Source organism: Mastigoproctus giganteus, chromosome 6 (assembly GCF_048544385.1).
Source record: "Mastigoproctus giganteus isolate SK-2022 chromosome 6, ASM4854438v1, whole genome shotgun sequence".
In the NCBI taxonomy this organism is placed as follows: Eukaryota; Metazoa; Arthropoda; class Arachnida; order Uropygi; family Thelyphonidae; genus Mastigoproctus; species Mastigoproctus giganteus.
This window is the reverse complement of record NC_143580.1, coordinates 233,819,068-233,838,060: the sequence shown is the minus strand read 5'-3', so window position 1 is coordinate 233,838,060 and position 18,993 is coordinate 233,819,068. Positions and strand designations below refer to the sequence as shown.

The window sequence follows — 18,993 nt, the reverse complement described above, 5'->3', positions numbered from 1 at the left end:
AGACTAATAAAATGCTAGCTAGAAACTTTTGTAAATTTTCATCTTAGATTTAAAGAGCAACTATAAATATTTACCTTGTTTATAGACAGAAAATGCTTTAATTACCACCTGTCTTATTTACTATCCGGCTTTAAAAATACTGTATAATTGTTGAAGACCTTTTGTGCAAATATTATTCTTTAAAGAGGCCATAGACTTACATGGGATGAGACAACACAAGAAATCAAGAATAAATATCCGCCGAATGTGAATAGTTGAGCAGTTGCATGTGAAATGCTGTTCATATAATTGGACATTGATTATACGAACGGATTATCTAAAACATCAGTTATCCACATCAATCAAGCGACAGGCACATAGCACTACTGAAATGTACTAAGTATATATATATATATAATTTTATTTTAAATTAGTTAAATGTAACTGATAAATATTGTAAAAATAAAAAAAAATAATTTATGGCTAATGAGAAGGTTGGGCTTTCATTATCAATACAGTGAAATCCTTATAACAGAAAAGATTAAAATAAATTCTGATAACAGTAAAATTTCATTTTAACAGAAATATTTCTAGGTCCAGTGGCTCCTTATTAGTGCTTTAAGTTTTGCTTGAACAAAATAGTTTTTACAAAAAAAAAATTCAATGCAGCAAATTATTTTCAAAGTCCATTTATGCCTGAAATGCACTGATTTACATAAAAAGACAAACTTTATTGGAAAAGTTAAATAGCACTTTGCAGCACATACTTTAAATATGAAAACATTCACTTCAAGGAATGCAATTAAACTTTTAAAAAATGTGACAAAGGAATTCATCATTATACCTTTTCTATGTTTTTCATCTTTTTGAATAATTATGCCTCCTTTTTTTTTTTTTTTTTTTTTTTTTAACTGCAGTACCGATATTTTTGATTGCAAGTTGATTTTCATATTAATTTGGGAGGAAAAAAAAAAAAAAGTTAAGCATTAAAAACAAAGATGACATGTTAATATGTGAAAAGTAACAATAAGTTGTATCTACCCATACTGTATTTCTGAATGTGTGGTATTTCTTAGAAATAAAATATACAGTAGAACCTGGATAAGAAATTCCCGCATAAGAAGTTTTTCCCTGTAGTAGGTTTGGTTTCTTAATTCCCAGTTTCAACTCTTATACATTGTAATTATTAAATATTAGATATATAGATATCTAATATTAAATATTAGATACCATAGATAGCTCTTAAACAAAAACTACATTCATAGTGTAAAGGCATTTTAGCTGTATCTTATATAGTGAACATCCTTAACAACGAGTTACCGTGTATCGAACCACATAGAATAAGTAATGCTTCACTAATAGAGAAGACTATTTTTACTTATTCTCTGTGGGCACCACCACCCAGACAGCACCATTTCAAGGCTTGTTGGTCTTTCATCAGTGGGTGGGCAGGTACCTTGGTATTGCAATCACGACAACCCAGTTGTGAAGTTAATCCCGCAATATGAGAGATGCCAAAAGGTGTACGTTATAATGCATATAATCAAAAATTAAATGCAACTAGGTATAATATCATAAATCACATTCATATTGTTAAAAATTTATAGTTTGGTTTTGAAAAAAAAAATTGTTATGAAAATGATAAAAATAATTTTTACAGAATATGTCATAAGCAGGGGTGGATCGTTGGTAGGCACTGCAGAACTCCCAGCTTTTTAAATCTAAATATACAGTTAACAGAGTTATATGAAATTTTGTCAAGAACAATGCAGTGCAATGAATATTTTTATTAACAGGTCCTGCATACAGTATACTCATCATCTATTTCCAGTAATCATTTCAATAATAAACGAATAAAAACACGAAATCATTTTCAACATTGAAGTTTAACCATAGGTGGAACTGTGCGCTGTACAGTTCCATATTTTGGCCCCAGTGGTTGAGCCAATGCCTAGTTGGCAGGTTGCCAATACACATTTTTCAGAAGTGATAAAACGAGTCAAAGGAACTGTGGAGTGAGCAGTGCCAATTTGAACAGTGAACTGATCTTGAATGAAAAAGTTATTAATCTATTTTCAACAATTAAAAACTGAAGAATGGATTTTATTTTTAAATAAAATTTTGAGATTACCAAAGTCTGTTAATGGTAAGTGCCCAGTTAATGTTTTGTAGTATTTTTAGCTTGCTTATTATTATTATTATTATTATTACCATCTATATCTACCTGTCTCATAACCAAGGCAATTTAATGTAACTTTAAGAAGCATCACCCCCATACATCAGAGACACAACCCGCCACTGGTCATAAGTATTCATAAACAGACTATTTTATAGAACTGATTTGAATTTGGCAAAATGGTTAACTTGTAAACCTTAATCCAACATTTCTCACTAGTATAATAACTTTTCACTTGTTTAGAAAACTTATCAGCTCTGGAAGGTTTACAAACAATTGCTCTGACAACAAATGGAATCCTGTTGATGAAAAAGTTGGAAGATTTGAAGAAAGCAGGTAAATATGCAAAATGCAGTTTTAATATTATTTTAATATAAAATTAATTAAAATGCTTTAATATCTTTTTTTTTTTTTTCATTTTTTATATTTTAAAATAAAAGCTCTTTATTAACTAACAATTTCATGGAGGGGGTTAATATCAAATATATTCATGTTCTCATTTAATATTATTTGGCAAATGGACTGCCAGGGGTGCTTAAATTTGATGATTCTTGATTTTAACAGTTTAAGACAGGAATGCCCAACCTTTTTTGGCTAGGGTCAAAACAGATAAATACAGAAGGTTGTAGGCTACATGGTCAGCAAGCTGCAAGAACAGTTTCCTACTGTTCTATTTTCAAATTATATATTTGATTATAAATTTTTCAAAATAGGCTTATTTTTATATTTACAGTTTAATATTTTACACTTAATAATTAAATATGAAAATCCAACACTATTAATAATATTTTTATTATATGGCTATAACAATAATAATGTTACATATTGAGGAAGAAACTATATATAAACATTATGAGAAAGCAATACAAAAAAATTGAAAACTACTCAAAATGCATATTTTTAAAGTCAATACAAAAAAAAAAAAGCCAATATTTTGTGACCCTAGTTTAATAAATGACACTGCATAATATGAATAAATGAGTCACATGTGGGCTGCAGGTTGGACCTGCCTGTTTTGTCTGTGCAATATCCTTGTGAAAAATTTAAGAATTTCATCTGTTTTATTAATATATTTTTATTTTATTGCCTTATTATTTTATTTATTGTGAGCAAGATAGTTGGAACAGGAATATCTTTATGGCTACTTAAATTGTTTTCAGTTTTTATTTTTGCTTCTTTTCAATTAGTATTAGTATTATCATGGCCAAAGAATGCAAGAAGTGAAAGAAATTTGCATCAGCCAGTAAAAAATTATAACAAATGGGAACTGAAACTTCCAGTTACTTATGTTTTATATCCATCCAGTTCTGCCTTGAATAGTTTCAAACTCTTTGCATTTGGCCATCTTTTGAGGTAATTTATTCTGGTTATCTGCTTCAGTTATGATTAATTATAATGCTGGCCAGCATTTTTTTTTTTTTTTTTTTTCATACTTCTAAAGCAAAAGAAGCAGATTCTAAAGGAAATTAATCTGCAAATTCAAAAAATATCAAAATTATGTCTTTATCACATCTTCGTTGAAATATATACTGAAACTTTAGTAACTTTGATGAAGAAGCAGTTTTAAATATCAATCATATAGTAATGCATATACTGTCATAAAAATGAGTATCATTCGTTTTAAAATACTGTAACCCCTGTATAACATGGTACTTCTACAACACGGTTTTGTTCTAACACAGTTTGAGAATTGCAGCAATCCTCTCACAATGCGGTACTCCTACAACAAGGTCTCATTCTAACACGGTTTGAGATTTGTGGGAAATCTCACATAACATGGTATTTTTGAGCTTTTGTGCTGGGAAAACCCTACTATTATGTTAGATGTAATTTTCAACGTTTCCATTCCTTTTTTGTGAATCCCTGCTGTTGACTCACTAGTTGTTTATTACCTTCATGGTATTTTTCTAAGCACATTTCTGGGTCTTACTACCATAAAACAATAAAAACAATTTGCAGTTTCCGGTTTATTGAGAGCTGGAATTCTGTGGGTTTACATTATTATGGTGAAATGTGTTTCCCTTTCCATGAAATATTCAATCATATAAAAAAACAAATAAATTGTCAGAAACTCATTAATCTGTATCGTGTTTGTCGCAACTGTGCATGTTGTGTTCTTTGTTATTAATTGCTTATCATTTTTACTGTTTTAAATTTTACAACCAAAAAAAAGTCAGTGAACAGAAATATCAATCAGTATGCACATATTGCAGTATGTATTAATTAAGATATGTATGTAAGCATAAATTTATTTTTATTTTGAAAATATTCTTCTGATTTTCACGTATCATTTAAAGCGGGGGTCCACTGTATTTTTGTTGGGAGATAACTGGGTAAGGTTCTGAGCTATTGAACTTGTGCTTGTTTGAGACCATAAAAATAATTGTGACTTCAAAGAGTGCAGTTCGTGACTTTTAAAGAGAGCAGAAGGTTACACGAAATCTAGATGCTGCAGAAGAGATTGTGCTTAGCAGCAATGAAGAGGAAGAAAATTAAATGAATGTCCATTATCTCACATATAAGTATCACAGTTTGTAAGGTAAGACGTTTGTTCATTTATTACTATTTAAGTTAATACTATTGTAAAAATAAAGTAAAATATTAAGTTGTTACTACTATAAAAAATTAAGTTTTTGTACTGGTTATTAGTCCCGTATAACATGGTTTTGCATTACACAAGATTTTGTAAGAACCAAACTACCATGTTATACGAGGGTTACCTGTACTTTAATCAAACATATAATGTACTATATACATTCTTTTTCCTTAGAAACATTTGCCACTAAGGGTTTTTCTTGTAGTCCATTTTGCTTTCCTGTTAAGAAACGAGCAGTAATCTAATGTTTTTTTAGAAACCAACTGTAATTATTCTTCATAATTGCTAAAAGGCATTTTCATTCCCATCCTACACCACCCTGTTCCCCTTACTTTTTTTTTTTTTTTTTTTTTAAATGAAAACCCCAAACATTAGAGGTGTTATAACCTATAGTACTTGGTACCATGCATGGGTTTGGAGGTTGAAAAGGTGAAAGAAGATATTAGCATTACTAGAGGCATTTGATGCAAGAAAGCAAGCTTATGCAGCATCAGCCAAAAAAAAAAAAAAAAAACCCACTTCCACTTCACCCCTCTGTTCGTTCAAAATACCTGTCCAGCTGAGCCTTAAACTTATTTAGGCTATCAACCTCCACTACAAGGGATGGAAGTCTGTTCCACCAACCAACCACCCGCTGGCTAAAGGCAAATTTCCGCACGTCTATCCTACATCTGTCTTTCCTCAATTTGAATTTATGCCCTCTCAGGTGATTATTCTGAGCTAGAGGAAGAATCCCATCAGCATTGAGCATGCTCAAACAATTCAAGGCTTTATACACCTCTATCAGATCACCTCGCTGGTGCCTAGTCTCCAGACACTGTAATTTGCAAAACTTAAGCCTTTCTTCGTAAGAACACCCCTTTGTTCCATTCACTAATCTTGTTGCCCTTCTCTGTACTCGTTCCAGCAGCCCTACATCCTTCTTGAAATGAGGCCTCCAGACCTGTATACAGTACTCTAGGTGTGGCCTGACCATTGCCTTATACAAGGGAATAATCACCTCCTTATCCCTGCTGGAAAAATTCCTGTATATCATTGACAATACTCCATGAGCTACTCTTGCAGCTTCTCTGCACTGCTCAGAGAACTTCATTTCTACCTGCACAACCACCCACAAGTCCCTTTCATTCTCTACCACTGTCAGTGTATTACCACAGAGTTGATACGTTGCTCTGGGGTTGCTGTTTCCCATGTGTAGTACTTTACATTTGTCAATGTTAAACTTCATTTGCCACCTCTCAGCCCATCTGCTCAACCTTTCCAGATCCTGTTGCAGCAGCATAGTGTCAGTAGTGTCCTTGACAACCCTGCCAACCTTTGTATCGTCTGCAAACTTGGACATTAAGCTTGATATACCATCATCAATATCATTTATAAATACAGAAAACAATAATGGACCCAACACTGAGGCCTGAGGGACTCCACTAATAACATTAGTCCACGATGAGCAGTGTCCATCAATTACCACTCTCTGTCTTCTCCCCCTCAACCACCCCTTTATCCCTAGCAGCAATTTGCCTCCAATGTCACACTGCTCCAATTTGTGTAGCAGTCTTCCATGTGCAACAGTATCAAAAGCCTTTCTAAGATCCAAGTATATAATATCAAAGCTATTCCCTGCATCCAGTTCTTTTGTAACTGCATCATAGTATCCAATCAAATTGGTCAGGCAAGACTTCCCCTTAACAAAACCATGCTATGTCCGAGCTATAACTGAAGTCTTGTCTAAATGATCCTGCAGTGCTTCTTTAACCAGTGCCTCCATTAATTTTCCTGGAACAGAAGTTAAGCTCACAGGTCTATAATTACTTGTGTCAGCTTTTGATCCTCCTTTGTGAATTGGGGTCACATTTGCACATTTCCAGTCTATGGGTACCTCCCCTGAGTTCAAGGAAGCTCTCATAATTATGGCTAAGGGTTTGCTTACTTCCTTTGCTGCCTCCTTTAATATAACTGGATAGATCCCATCCACCCCGGGTGCCTTTCTTGTGTTTATCTTCAACAGTTTTTTCCCTCCATTTTACTCCCAGTTATTTCAAGATTCTGTAGCTTACTGCTAGAGTTGAATACACCTCTGGCATTCCCCTTGCTGAATAACTCCTCATGTGTGAATGTCGATGCAAAATATTCATTTAGTTTGTTAGCTACCTGAGCAGGATCATCAACAGTTGACCCATCAATATCAAGTGGACCAATCTGATTCATCCCCTTCCTTCTAGAGTTTACATAAGTAAAGAACTCTTTGCTGTTTTTCTTTGCATCCCTTGCCAAGGATTTCTCGTAATCTGCCTTCGCCTGCCTAACCTCCTTTGTAACTTGGTTGCATATCAACTTGTATCTATCATAGGCTTCTGTGTCATGTGTTAATTTGTAAGTATCCCATGCATTTTTTTTCTCTGCCATATGCCTCATTAGTTCATCTGACATCCATTTTGGCCTAAACCTTGAACAATATTTCTTAGTTGGTATGTGAAGCCTAGTAGCTTCCAAGATAAGTTCTTTGAATGCTTCCCATTTTGAATTTGCTGTTGGTAACATCATCAGTTGGTCCCACTGTATAGAATTTAAATACTGTCTCAGTCCATCGTAGTTGCCTTTACGGAAGCAATAACCCTTCCCTTTACCCCTAATGGCAGTTACCTCTTTGAGTAAATCCCACTTCAGCACACTGTGGTCACTGACACCTAGTGGTTCATTTATCTGCAGATTCTTAATGCATGAAGAATCACTGCTGATAATCAAATCAAGAGTATTACTCCCTCTAGTTGCCTCCTGAACATGCTGATGTAGAAAACAATCATCCAATAAATCCACAAAAGCCCTGCTAGCGTGTGAGTGACCAGCCCCCAAATTCCAGTCAATATCTGGGAAATTAAAATCTCCCATTATAAGACTCTCTGATTTACTGGCCCACTCTATTTCCCTGTACAGTTTCTTATTATACTCATCAGAGTCATTAGGCCTATAGCACACTCCTACTCTCAAATATTTGTTGACATTAGACTTGATCTTCTGTAGATTGCAATTTTCAGGAAACATATGAAGGAAAGTTGTTCCAGAAAATGGAAGTTGAATTAATAAATGAGAAAGAAGAAAAGTTGGTTCTGTGAGTTTGAAGTCTATTTCTTGTCAAATTTTAAGCAAAAAATAGATGGGAATGAAAAAAATGGATTTTCAAAGTTGTTTGGCACCCGTATATCTTTATAACATTGTAGTAAAGTTAACACAAGAGATTTATAATTATCGTCTTTCCTTTTTTTTCCCCCCCAAGAAATCCATGCACAACTACTTTAAACAATGGCTAATCTGTGAGTTCAGTATCCTGTAACTTTGGGCCAGTAAAAATTTCCTTTTTTCAGTTTTGCATATGTTAAATTGGGAAACACTTCCCTTAAGTAACAGAATCCACTTCCTTCTTTATCCAGAACCTTAACAAAATTCTTCATTAATTAAAGCCTTGTATGCAAAGGTAGAACAACCACCTTTTTTTTTTTTTTTCGGCTAGTAAAATTTTTTCCCTCTTTTCCTACTGCTGCATAATATAATGTTTTTCTGTTGTGCAGCTCTTCCACAAACATAGAAAGCAACAGTATTTTGTGAAATCTCCCTAAAGTGAGAAATCTAATTACCTTGAGATCATCACAGACATTCCAAGTCAAGTCGTGGTACTTTTTTGCATCCAGGATCTTAGATATACTTTCATGTTTCTTTCAAGCCAGCAGCATGTAGTAGAGTAACAGTGGGAATGCATTTCCACTGTACAGCAAAACTACTTTTAAACTTATTTTGAGGCACAAATAAATATATTCCATTTGTTAGGATTGCATTCAGTGAATAGTTCATTTAGATGACCACTAAATCTTTACAAAAACACATATCACTTCCATAATGAAATATTTTGAAATCATTTTGTGATGTTTTTGGTATTCTGCAGTTTTATTTGCTACTTCAACTAGTGTCCACTGTTGTTACCTAGAACCAAGGAGTTTTGCTTGCTCTTTAGATAAATTTAAATAAAAAAATAAGTCATTCAACTCTTTTTGCTTAATTAAGTGTGGTGGATTATAATTCTCTGGTTGGTAGACCAAATATGTTGAAGGGGACAGTCCAGCAAAGTTTGCAACATAAGAATCCTCTCTACATTCATTACTGCTTCCTTTATTACGTGAAACAGGCCTTATTGCAGATGATATGTTAGGAATTTGATGCTGTGCTTGCTTTTTTCCAGACATCCCTGATATTTTTTTCATGCAGAAATAGCAATTATCAGTGTGGTTGCACAGTTCTCACTACACCTTTTGCTGTAGGAACAGCAAAAGGCATACTTTATAATTTTCCCAATTGGCCACCTCAGATTTGTGGTGCAGGTAGCAGCATATATGTGGAGCCCAAGTTTTGTCTTGCTCACCATTCTTGCAACTAAAGTACAAAGAATATGCATTTTTAGTATTACTGTAATTTCTTTCCTCCAAGTTTTTGTTGTAAACCATTCACACAGCAGAAATTGTCAGAGTGATTCAGAAAAAACAAGAGTATATAGTAGATATGCAGATAAATGTATGCATACCCACACTACAACTGTCTTTTCATTACTGAAAGAGAGGTGGGAGGCAGACAGACAAGGTTGAACATGTTAACCTTTCTCAACATTACTGCCATTTACGAACATGTGAAACAGCATTATTTGCAAGTAATACAACAGACCAGTATCATATCTGCTTCCCTAAATTGTAATAATATATACGTATTAATGGTAAAACAAACCTGTATATGTAGAAATTGTGCTGTGATGTGAAATTTTAAGAATTATTTTCGAAATCTACACACAAAAAAGCTGAATTATTATTAGTGGAGGTAAAAATTATATTTTAGAATTACTAAAAATTATTAAAAATTTCAAAAACATTTTTTAAATTATTAAAAATTATATTGTAGAATTACTTCAATTATATAGTCTTGATACAGTAAATCTTTAAATGAGAAGTTTTAATTTTCTTATTCACTCTACCACACACTTCATTATTTTCAAGACTGATAGATTAACTAATAATAAATTAACTAGATGATTAAACTATTAGTCTTTATTATTTCCAACACTGATAAACCTTTTATATCATTTTTCTGCTGTTATTTTATGCCATTTTTAAAGACCAGATTTTTCCAGTAGAAATTATGTATTCACTTCACCACCTTTCTTTTATTCTCATTATAACTTAATGTATTTCATATAGTTTTACTTTTCTGTTCAACCAGATAGTTATCTGTAGCTGTTCCTCATTTTTTTTTTTACAAATAATTAATTTGTAACTTAATAAAAAGTCAGGGCTAAAAGCCTCAGACTATGGAAAACTTATAGACATATAAGTTAGTGCAAATGCATCATATCTATATGTAGTAAGTTAACTGAAGTTAATTATAATGGCATCATTTCATTACATCTCATATTGTAAATGCCTTTACAATGAGTTGCCTCTTCACTTATACTTTGAATGAGTAACTTCTCCAATAGAGAAGACTGTTGTTACTTATTCTCAGTGGTTACCACCACCACCACTGCCCATTGTTTGTCCCAACCCTGTGGAGGTACTGTGCTATCTGTAATCTGCATTTTCCTAGTTCAAGTGGTGGTATCCACTGAGAATAGTAGTCTCATCTATTGAAGAAGCATTACTTATTCAAAAAAGTAATTAAGACCACCCCATTTTCATTAGTGAAATACTGTGTTGTTATTATAGTTAGTGAATTTATTTTTCTTTTGTTTGAAAGCTCATGTATTTCTGTTAATTTCATTTTAATTTCTGTTAATTTAACTTTGTGTTCTCTTCTAAAAACAGAGTTAGTAAAAGCATTTAAATACAGTTAATTTTTACTCTGTGATAGGAATTTAATAAAATTAACTAATACCTATATGGTAGATGTTTTAAGATGCTATTCACATCTTCTGTGGTAAAAGAAAATTACATGAATAAAATAACTATTTACATATTGGCCATATTGTGACTGAAAAAAGCAAAATAGTGCTTTTTAATTTCTTTCTCCTTTTTTCGGGGCCTTCAAATTGATTCAGTTATAGATGAGATTAACTGCTGCTCAAAGGGCACAAATGGCTGTACATTGCTACTCTGATATTATATTCAGACTTTTCATTTCAGTTAAGTTATCAGAGAGATAGAACTATAACAATTAAAGAAAACAAAGCTGTTAGTGGTTGTTCACTCCAACCCTGTGGAGGTACTAGTTCAAAAATTGCAGCAAAAAATGGGAAGATATACTTTTTTTGATCCAATGAAAATTAAAATGTGACACTAAAAGTTTATAACAACTGGTTCAATTAAAGCTGTGACAAGATCAGGAAGCCATAGTCCAATAAGACCACCAAAAAATATTGACTGGGTGAAAAATGTTTGCAAAAGCTCAGAAAGGTAGATCAGTGAGAAAGAATGGAATAATGCAATTATGCAATTCAAGCAGTTTTGAAGGGCTTAAATTGAAAAATGCAAGTATCATTATGCTTAAGCAGTTGTTTCCAGAGGATTGTAACTGGAAAAGGAAGTTTTAGACACTTTCAATTGACTGATAATTATCCATATGTGTAACATAATGTTATCCAATCTGACGAAATTTTGTTTCATTTGTAGTCTTATCAACAAGACATACTTCCTTAACTAGTAAGGAATGTAGCCTGAGTCAGCCAGAATTATTTATTTATTTTTGCAGAATGGCCTAAACTCAAACTCCTCGGGCCTGATATTTTCTAAAATAAATCTAAAAATAAATGTCGTTTTTTTTCAGAACAGGTTTTTCCAGTAGAAATTACCTGCTTTTCACCTTTCTTTTATCCTCATTATGAATTAATGTGTTTCATATAATTACTTTTTTGTGTTTGACCAAATAGTTATCTGTAGCCATTCTCATCTTTTACCCATAATTGAGTCATAACTTAACATCTTCAGAAACATTTCTTCTAGTTGGTTCACATTAGTATTTGTCATGTCCAAGAGATTTGGACAGATTAAAAACTTTTAACTATACAAAGGAACTTCTTAGAGATGCCACAGAATGATTATGTAAAATATATATATATATATATATATGCTGAGAACACAGGAATTTGTATTGAAATTCGATTTTTGCACATTAAAACAGCAACTTAATTTTGTATAGTGAGCCCTTAATTTTGTATTGTGTAACTGATCTTTTTTGGAAGGAGAGGGGAGGGGAACGAACATCAGTTTTGGATAACTTTTGTGCTGAATATATGATCTATCGTGTGGTTTTCAGTTTTATTTACATTAACAATGTAGTTAGTAAAATAATAAGAGGAGTTTACCTCAATATAGTGCGTAGAACACTTCCGTATGATACCCCCCAGAAATTAAAACGGAAAAAACTAAAAAATCGACAACTTACCGGTACATTAGAGTAAAATATAAATAATTAAATAAACAATTTAACACAATTCAAATCAATATAAAACAATTAAAAATCAAATTAACGCAATTAAAAGAATCAAACGAAAATCGAAAAGGAAGGAAAATTGTTTTGAATATTTTCGTTTGATTAGGAAGGAAAATCGTTTTGAACATTTTCGTTTGAAGGAAGGAAAATCGTTTTGAATATTTTCGTTTGATTCTTTTAATTGCGTTAATTTGATTTTTAATTGTTTTATATTGATTTGAATTGTGTTAAATTGTTTATTTAATTATTTATATTTTACTCTAATGTACCGGTAAGTTGTCGATTTTTTCGTTTTTTCCGTTTTAATTTCTGGGGGGTATATACGGAAGTGTTCTACGCACTATATTGAGGTAAACTCCTCTTATTATTTTACTAATATTATTATCAATGTAGAACATATTGAGTAGTACAGCTCTGATTCATACTATCTAATTAACAATGTAGTATGTAAATATTTAAAATCAGAACAAAAGTGGTTATCTTCTATATAATAAATTGATTTGAAGGATCTCTGGAGGACTATTTGTTTTCTAAATTTAAAACACACAATTAAAAAAAAAACTTAAGTTTAATTAATTGAAATTTCTTTATTCAAGGTTTGAATGCACTGAATGTTAGTTTGGACACCCTTGTACCAGCAAAGTTTGAATTTATAACTAGACGGAAAGGCTGGCAGAATGTCATGAATGGGATTGAACATGCTTTGTGTCTTGGCTATAGTCCAGTAAAGGTAAAGAAGTTTAAAATTTCAGATGTTTTACAAATGTAGATGTAGAAATACTAGATAAGTATAGCATAGCTTAAATGTAGAAATATAAAATTTATTAATATGGGATTCAAAGTTACCATTACTGAGCTCTGGCTCTTCTCACCTTTAGTGCAAAGTACAGTATATGCTCTGTAATAAAATGTTCTTTACCATCAGTTATGATGTTTTGTTTTAGTTACTTTATCTTGATATTTTTTTTTCTCACGGACAACCCTTCAAAATACATAGTCAAGGTGAGTAGTTCTCTAGGCACTTCAGATCACAACTTGGTGATGGTCCTCTAATGGAGTCTTTCTCTCGTGGCCGTTCTCAGTTTCATGTTGCTTGACATTAAGAATGCAAAAGGAGGTGAGCTGCAAGATTTTTAGTCTTCCTTTCCTTCATTGGATTATTGTTGTAAGTCTTCTGATGTCTGTTTTCTCAGATCGCATCAGTGAAATTATTCTTGTATGGATGATATCCTTTATTCCACACCCTACTTTAAAATTTCATCCTTTATCTTAAACTTGGTTTTGTAATAAATGTGCTAAGGCTATTAAAGAGAAGAATATCACATATTGCAATTGGCTTGCATGCAAATCTCCAGAATCATTTTCTGCCTATACGAAAGCTTTGCAACAATTGTAAAGCAGTTATTAATCAATCCAAACTAGATAGGCTAAGAGTAAAAAACCTGCTTCTTTTCTTTACAATAGTTGAGCTTTCTGGTCTCTTGTCAAAGCTATTGTCAGCAAATTTTTCCCATGTATACTCTCACCCCTGTTAAAACCTGAACATTTTATTGCCCTACACTAAAGATAAAGCTGACTTACTCACATCCTATATTTCTTCTATTGGTGAACTTGATAAATCACCTCCTACCAGTACATCCTTTTGATAGGCATTGACTGCCTCAGGGCAGGCTTATCAAAAGGATGTTAGAAGCATTTTAACAATGTTGAATGTCAAGAAAGCTCAAGATCCTGGTGGCATTTCTCCTCTCATTATTAAAACCTATGCTATCTGTCCTGTGTCACATTTTACATTTTCTTATTCCACTTGCTTTTTTCCTTCTGCTTAGAAATTTGCTCATATCATGCCAGTTACATAAAATGCTGAAAAATACCCTACCGTGCAGACTAATGGAAAAATACATTTACTGCCAACTCCTAACTGTATCAACTATCTGATCAGTGATCACCAATATGGATTCCTTCAGTGTCAATTCACTGGTAATATAGTGGTTTATGTTACCCATATGTGGAAAAATTCAGTGGAAAAGTTTGGTGAAACTGAAGTAGTTGCTTTTGACATTTCTAAGGCATTTCTAAGGATTGTGTTTGGCTAAAGGTCTTCTAAACAAGCTTCCATCTTGTAGTTTTCAGACTTTTTTTGCAACTGGGCATTCTAACTTTTCCATTAATGCTGGTGTTTCTCAAAGTTCGGGTCTTTTTTCCACTCTTTTCTTCTTGTATATTAATGACTTTCTTCTACTGACTGGAAATCCTATCCATAATTTTTCTGACGATAGCACATTGCATTCCACCATCTAGTTTGAGAAATGTTTCCCTACACAAACAGCTTGAATTTCTCAAATTTCCACCACCAATTTCTTAAATGCTGATTTCCAGGTAATTTCCAATGGGTCAAATATAACATAGTTAATTTCAAGCCATATAAAACTCAGCCCTGTTTTATATATTACAAAAAAGGAGTTTACTACTAAAGATAAGTAACAGTTGGATTTCTAGACAAGATCACATATCCAATGATTACCCTACCTTCTAATCTCTCATGGCATAAGCACATCACAAATATGGCTTCTTCTGCATATAAAAAACTTTGTCTTTTCTTTCGCCATTAGTGTTACTTTTCTTTTAAACACCTTCTCACTCTAAAAATCTCAAATCAGCCCTACCATAGAATATTGTTCCCACATCTGGGGTGATGCCCCCTAAACCTCTCTCAGGCTTCTGGACTCCATTAATTAACTAATGGAGTTTAGAAGCCTGATTAATTAAAGAGCTATCTCTTACAAAGTTTCTCCATCCTCTGCCTCATAGACATTCTGTTTCTGCTGCATGCCTTTTCTATAGCTATTTCCATGGGCACTGTTCTTCTGAATCTGCTTCTGTAATATCCTCTCTCTCTCTCTCTCTCTCTCTCTCTCTCTCTCTCTCTCTCTCTCTCTCTCTCTCTCTCTCTCTCTCTCTCTACAATCCTCAGGAAAAAAAAAAAAAAACTGTTCATCACTGTCCCTACCGAAAAAGAATGCAGGCCTTGAGCCTAAAATAAGTGGAGTGATAGATAACCATGGAGAAAAGGAATGGGTAAGTTTTTATATCAGTTTAGCAGTTTTAACTTATAAGAATGCAGGTTATATCAGTTCGAAGTATGGCCTTATGTATACTGCAGTGTTTGAACTGCCACAAGTGGCCAGATACTGCAGTATTTGGTCACTTCTGTGCATCGATCTCATATATAATGCTAAACGAGATCTATGCACTATGTAGCAAACCCAGTTTACTTATAATTATGTATAGAAAGTGGCTATTCTTGACAAATACAGTGACTATATAGTTTTCATAGCTTTCGTCTTTGTCTCAGACTTAATTATGTCAACTTCACTTACTCCACGATCTCACATTTCTCATATAATATGAATGTATCTTGGCTTGTTTGTCAATGGGTTTTTTGGGCCTTCACAATGCTTACTTGCCCGCAGTGAGATCCCAATAAGGAGTGAAACTTGGTGCTGGCATTCACTTTAAATAAAAAGCAACATACTTCTCTGTTTGAGTAGTGCAATACTGCAGCAACTCATGGTGAAGTGCCTCCACAGTATGAGATTAATGCGTTAAGTAACAAATCCAATTTGCTTATAGTTTGAGGCATTACCCCTGGATTTGACTATAACTGAAATATTTGCTTTTGAGAGATTTTTCCCTTCTGAAACTTAATCTCATATTAATGAAAGTTATTTGACAAACAGGTATCTAATTTTAAAATGTCAAATGATACCTGTCAAAATGGCAGCGATATCTCTCAATAAAAAACTTTATGCAACTTATTCATTTGTAAAATAAGGACCCTTTAGACAGGCCTGTCTAAAATTTGGGATTAAGAACTACAATACATTATTTAATAACCTTAAGGACTGTAGACTTGGCGACAATGACAGTTTATTCTCACTAGATGTTACCTCATTATATACGAATGTAAACATTGAATACACATTATATATTATTTGAGATATGTTAAATAATAACTCGATACTGATTAATTATACAAAGCTTCCTATTAAGGAAAAATTTCACTTAATTAAACTGTTAGAGTTGAGGCCAACTATATCACCTTTTGAGACAAAGTGTACAAACAAATTTTTGGTTTGCCAATGGGATTGAGCCTGAGCAGCTTAATATCGGAGATCTATCTCTCAACGATTGAACATATACATTTGACACCTTTTTGACCCTGTATCACATACTATGGGAGGTATTTAGACGATGTTCTAGTTATTACTGATAGTAGTACTATCCAAGACATTTTACATTCGTTTAATAATATTAATTCTAGACTCAAATTTACATTAGAAAGGGAGGATACGGATACAAAGTCATTAAATTTTCTAAATTTTATGCTTATTCGGGACTCAAATAAAATCCAATTTAACATCTATCGAAAACCTACAAACGCCGTGCTTCTACATTATAACAGTTATCACCCGTTCGTATTGATTATCTTTAATCAATTTCTAAATGCCTACAAATATTTAATGACGGAATCTGCTTTGCGATCAGAAATACAAATATTAACCAGCAGATTCTTAAACAGGGGTTATCCCCTTGCTACAATAAACCGAATTAGGGTACAAGCTAAGGATAGGATACAAAATACTACACCAACCAACAATAGTAATATCAAAATATACTTTATTTCTGTCCCATATGTTGAACAGTGGCACAAACAGCTTAAGAGATTCTTTAAAGATACCAAATTTAAAATTGTGACCAGGCCAATACGGAAATTACACACCATACTGAACAATCGCTCAGTCCTTTCCTCGTTCGCAACACAAATTAATGACCTGGTATACAACGTTTCTTGCGGTGATTGCGACTCGACATGCGGCCTCAGTTCATGCTTCTCATTCAGCAGCATCATAATTAGCTTTTAACGCCGTTAATGAAAAACATACTTTTTTATTTAACGAGGCCAAAATACTTAGTGTCCAATGTAATTATACTTGACTATTAATTGCAGAAACCATAAAAATTAAATTACACAAAAATTCTGTTAATGTTCATCGGCCATATCTCATCTCCGATTCGTAGGCACATGCGCGAAGACAAATAATCCCTATTTATTCATACCCACCCCTATTCGGTAATTTTCATTCCCATGATCACGACATACAGTCGAAAAGCATTGTCAGCTTCAGGAAGAAAAATTGTTTTGCAATTTTTTTGTTAAATTCTTTTAATTAATTTTCTTATTTCTAATTGTGTTAAATTGATTTTTAATTGCATTAAATTGAGTTTTATTGTGTTAAATTGATTTTTAATTTATTTGTTACTCTAATGTAAGTTTTTCGATTTTTTTCATTTTAATTTCTGGAGAGTATCATACAGAAGTGTTCTACGTACTATATTGAGGTAAACTTCTCTTATTATTTTACAAATATTGATATTAATGTAGAACGTATTGAGCACTACAGCTCTGGTTCATATCTCTCAGGCGCCTCCGTAGCCAGGTGGGCAGGAGCGGCAGTGCGTAGCACACGCTTCTTGATTACACCGGGGTTCGAGCCCGTCACCACCAAATACGGAGGATGTGGAAAGGTCAGGGATTGACCACCGTATATCCCCGGAGCAATATGGCCTTAGTTGCTAATGTTCCTAAAAATCAAATAACAACATCATATCTCTCAACGATTGAACATATACATTTGACACCTTTTCGACCCTGTATCACATACTATGGGAGGTATTTAGACAATGTTCTAGTTATTACTGATAGTAGTATTATCCAAGACATTTTACATTCGTTTAATAATATTAACTATCTAATACAGCTTATTCATAAACAGCAATAATGCACAGCCAACAAAAGGGTGTGAAGAGGCTGTAAAAATAAACTAGACATATTATTCCTTTGTTTTTAGATTTAGGAGAAGTGTTCATTTTGTGGCTGTCTACAACAAAGATATTTTTAATAGATAATCAATAAATATACAGACCTTCAGTGTTTTCAAATTTAAATGATTTTGGCCATTTTGTTATTGCTGTGCATAGGAAACATTAGATTAATTGTTAAGTAAAATAAGATAATTATTTCTTAATTTTTACAAATTAGAAGTTTTTGAATCCATTAATTTATTTTGGCATAGGTCTGAACTTCATAAAAGTGATTTTTTTTTTTTTTTTTTTTTTGCTACAGGTGAACTGTGTTGTCATGAGAGGATTTAATGACGATGAAATATTGGAGTTTGTAAAATTAACTGAGAAAAAGGTATAGAAAATATATCTTTGAATACTTACCGCAGTAGAATTTTCTGTTTATAGTTTTGTAGTGATAGTACAATTTTTATTCCTGTGAACTTAACCTTTTGCTATGTAATTATGTTCTTAATCTGATTCTAAAAGATATCTGTTTTCTGCTAAAAAATGCAATTTCAGTTTTGATCTTGTTTAGTACTCTTCTTATATGGAAAAAAACATCATCTTTGTATATCTAGCAGTGACATTATTCCAGTGAAAAATACTTTCTCACTGAAATAATGTCACTGTAGTTTTTAATATATTGTTATTCATCTTCTGCAGCTTTTCTTTATTTGTGATATTTCATGGGGATGGGCTAAATGGCCGAAATGGCAATTGAAGTTCTATATTGACAAATATATGGTACTGCATATGAGTAGCAGTGATCCTAGAATAATATACTGACTGTGTGTTACCCAGGATGGTGGAAAATGAAAATAGGTCTAATTATGCAATCAGATATTAAGTTTTCTGAGTAGTGTGTATGGGCTGCTAG

The 18,993-nt window shown here is 32.8% G+C and overlaps 1 protein-coding gene across 1 annotated transcript in view; it reads left to right on the top strand.

The window, feature by feature from the left end:
• Nucleotides 1–18,993, top strand: part of Mocs1 (Molybdenum cofactor synthesis 1) — a 68,174-nt gene that overhangs the window by 27,383 nt on the left and 21,798 nt on the right. The window contains exons 4-6 of the mRNA XM_090376463.1: nt 2,399–2,491; nt 12,806–12,939; nt 18,397–18,468. Of these exons, the coding sequence (XP_090232589.1) occupies nt 2,399–2,491; nt 12,806–12,939; nt 18,397–18,468 (299 nt within the window). The remainder of the gene's footprint in view (nt 1–2,398; nt 2,492–12,805; nt 12,940–18,396; nt 18,469–18,993) is intronic.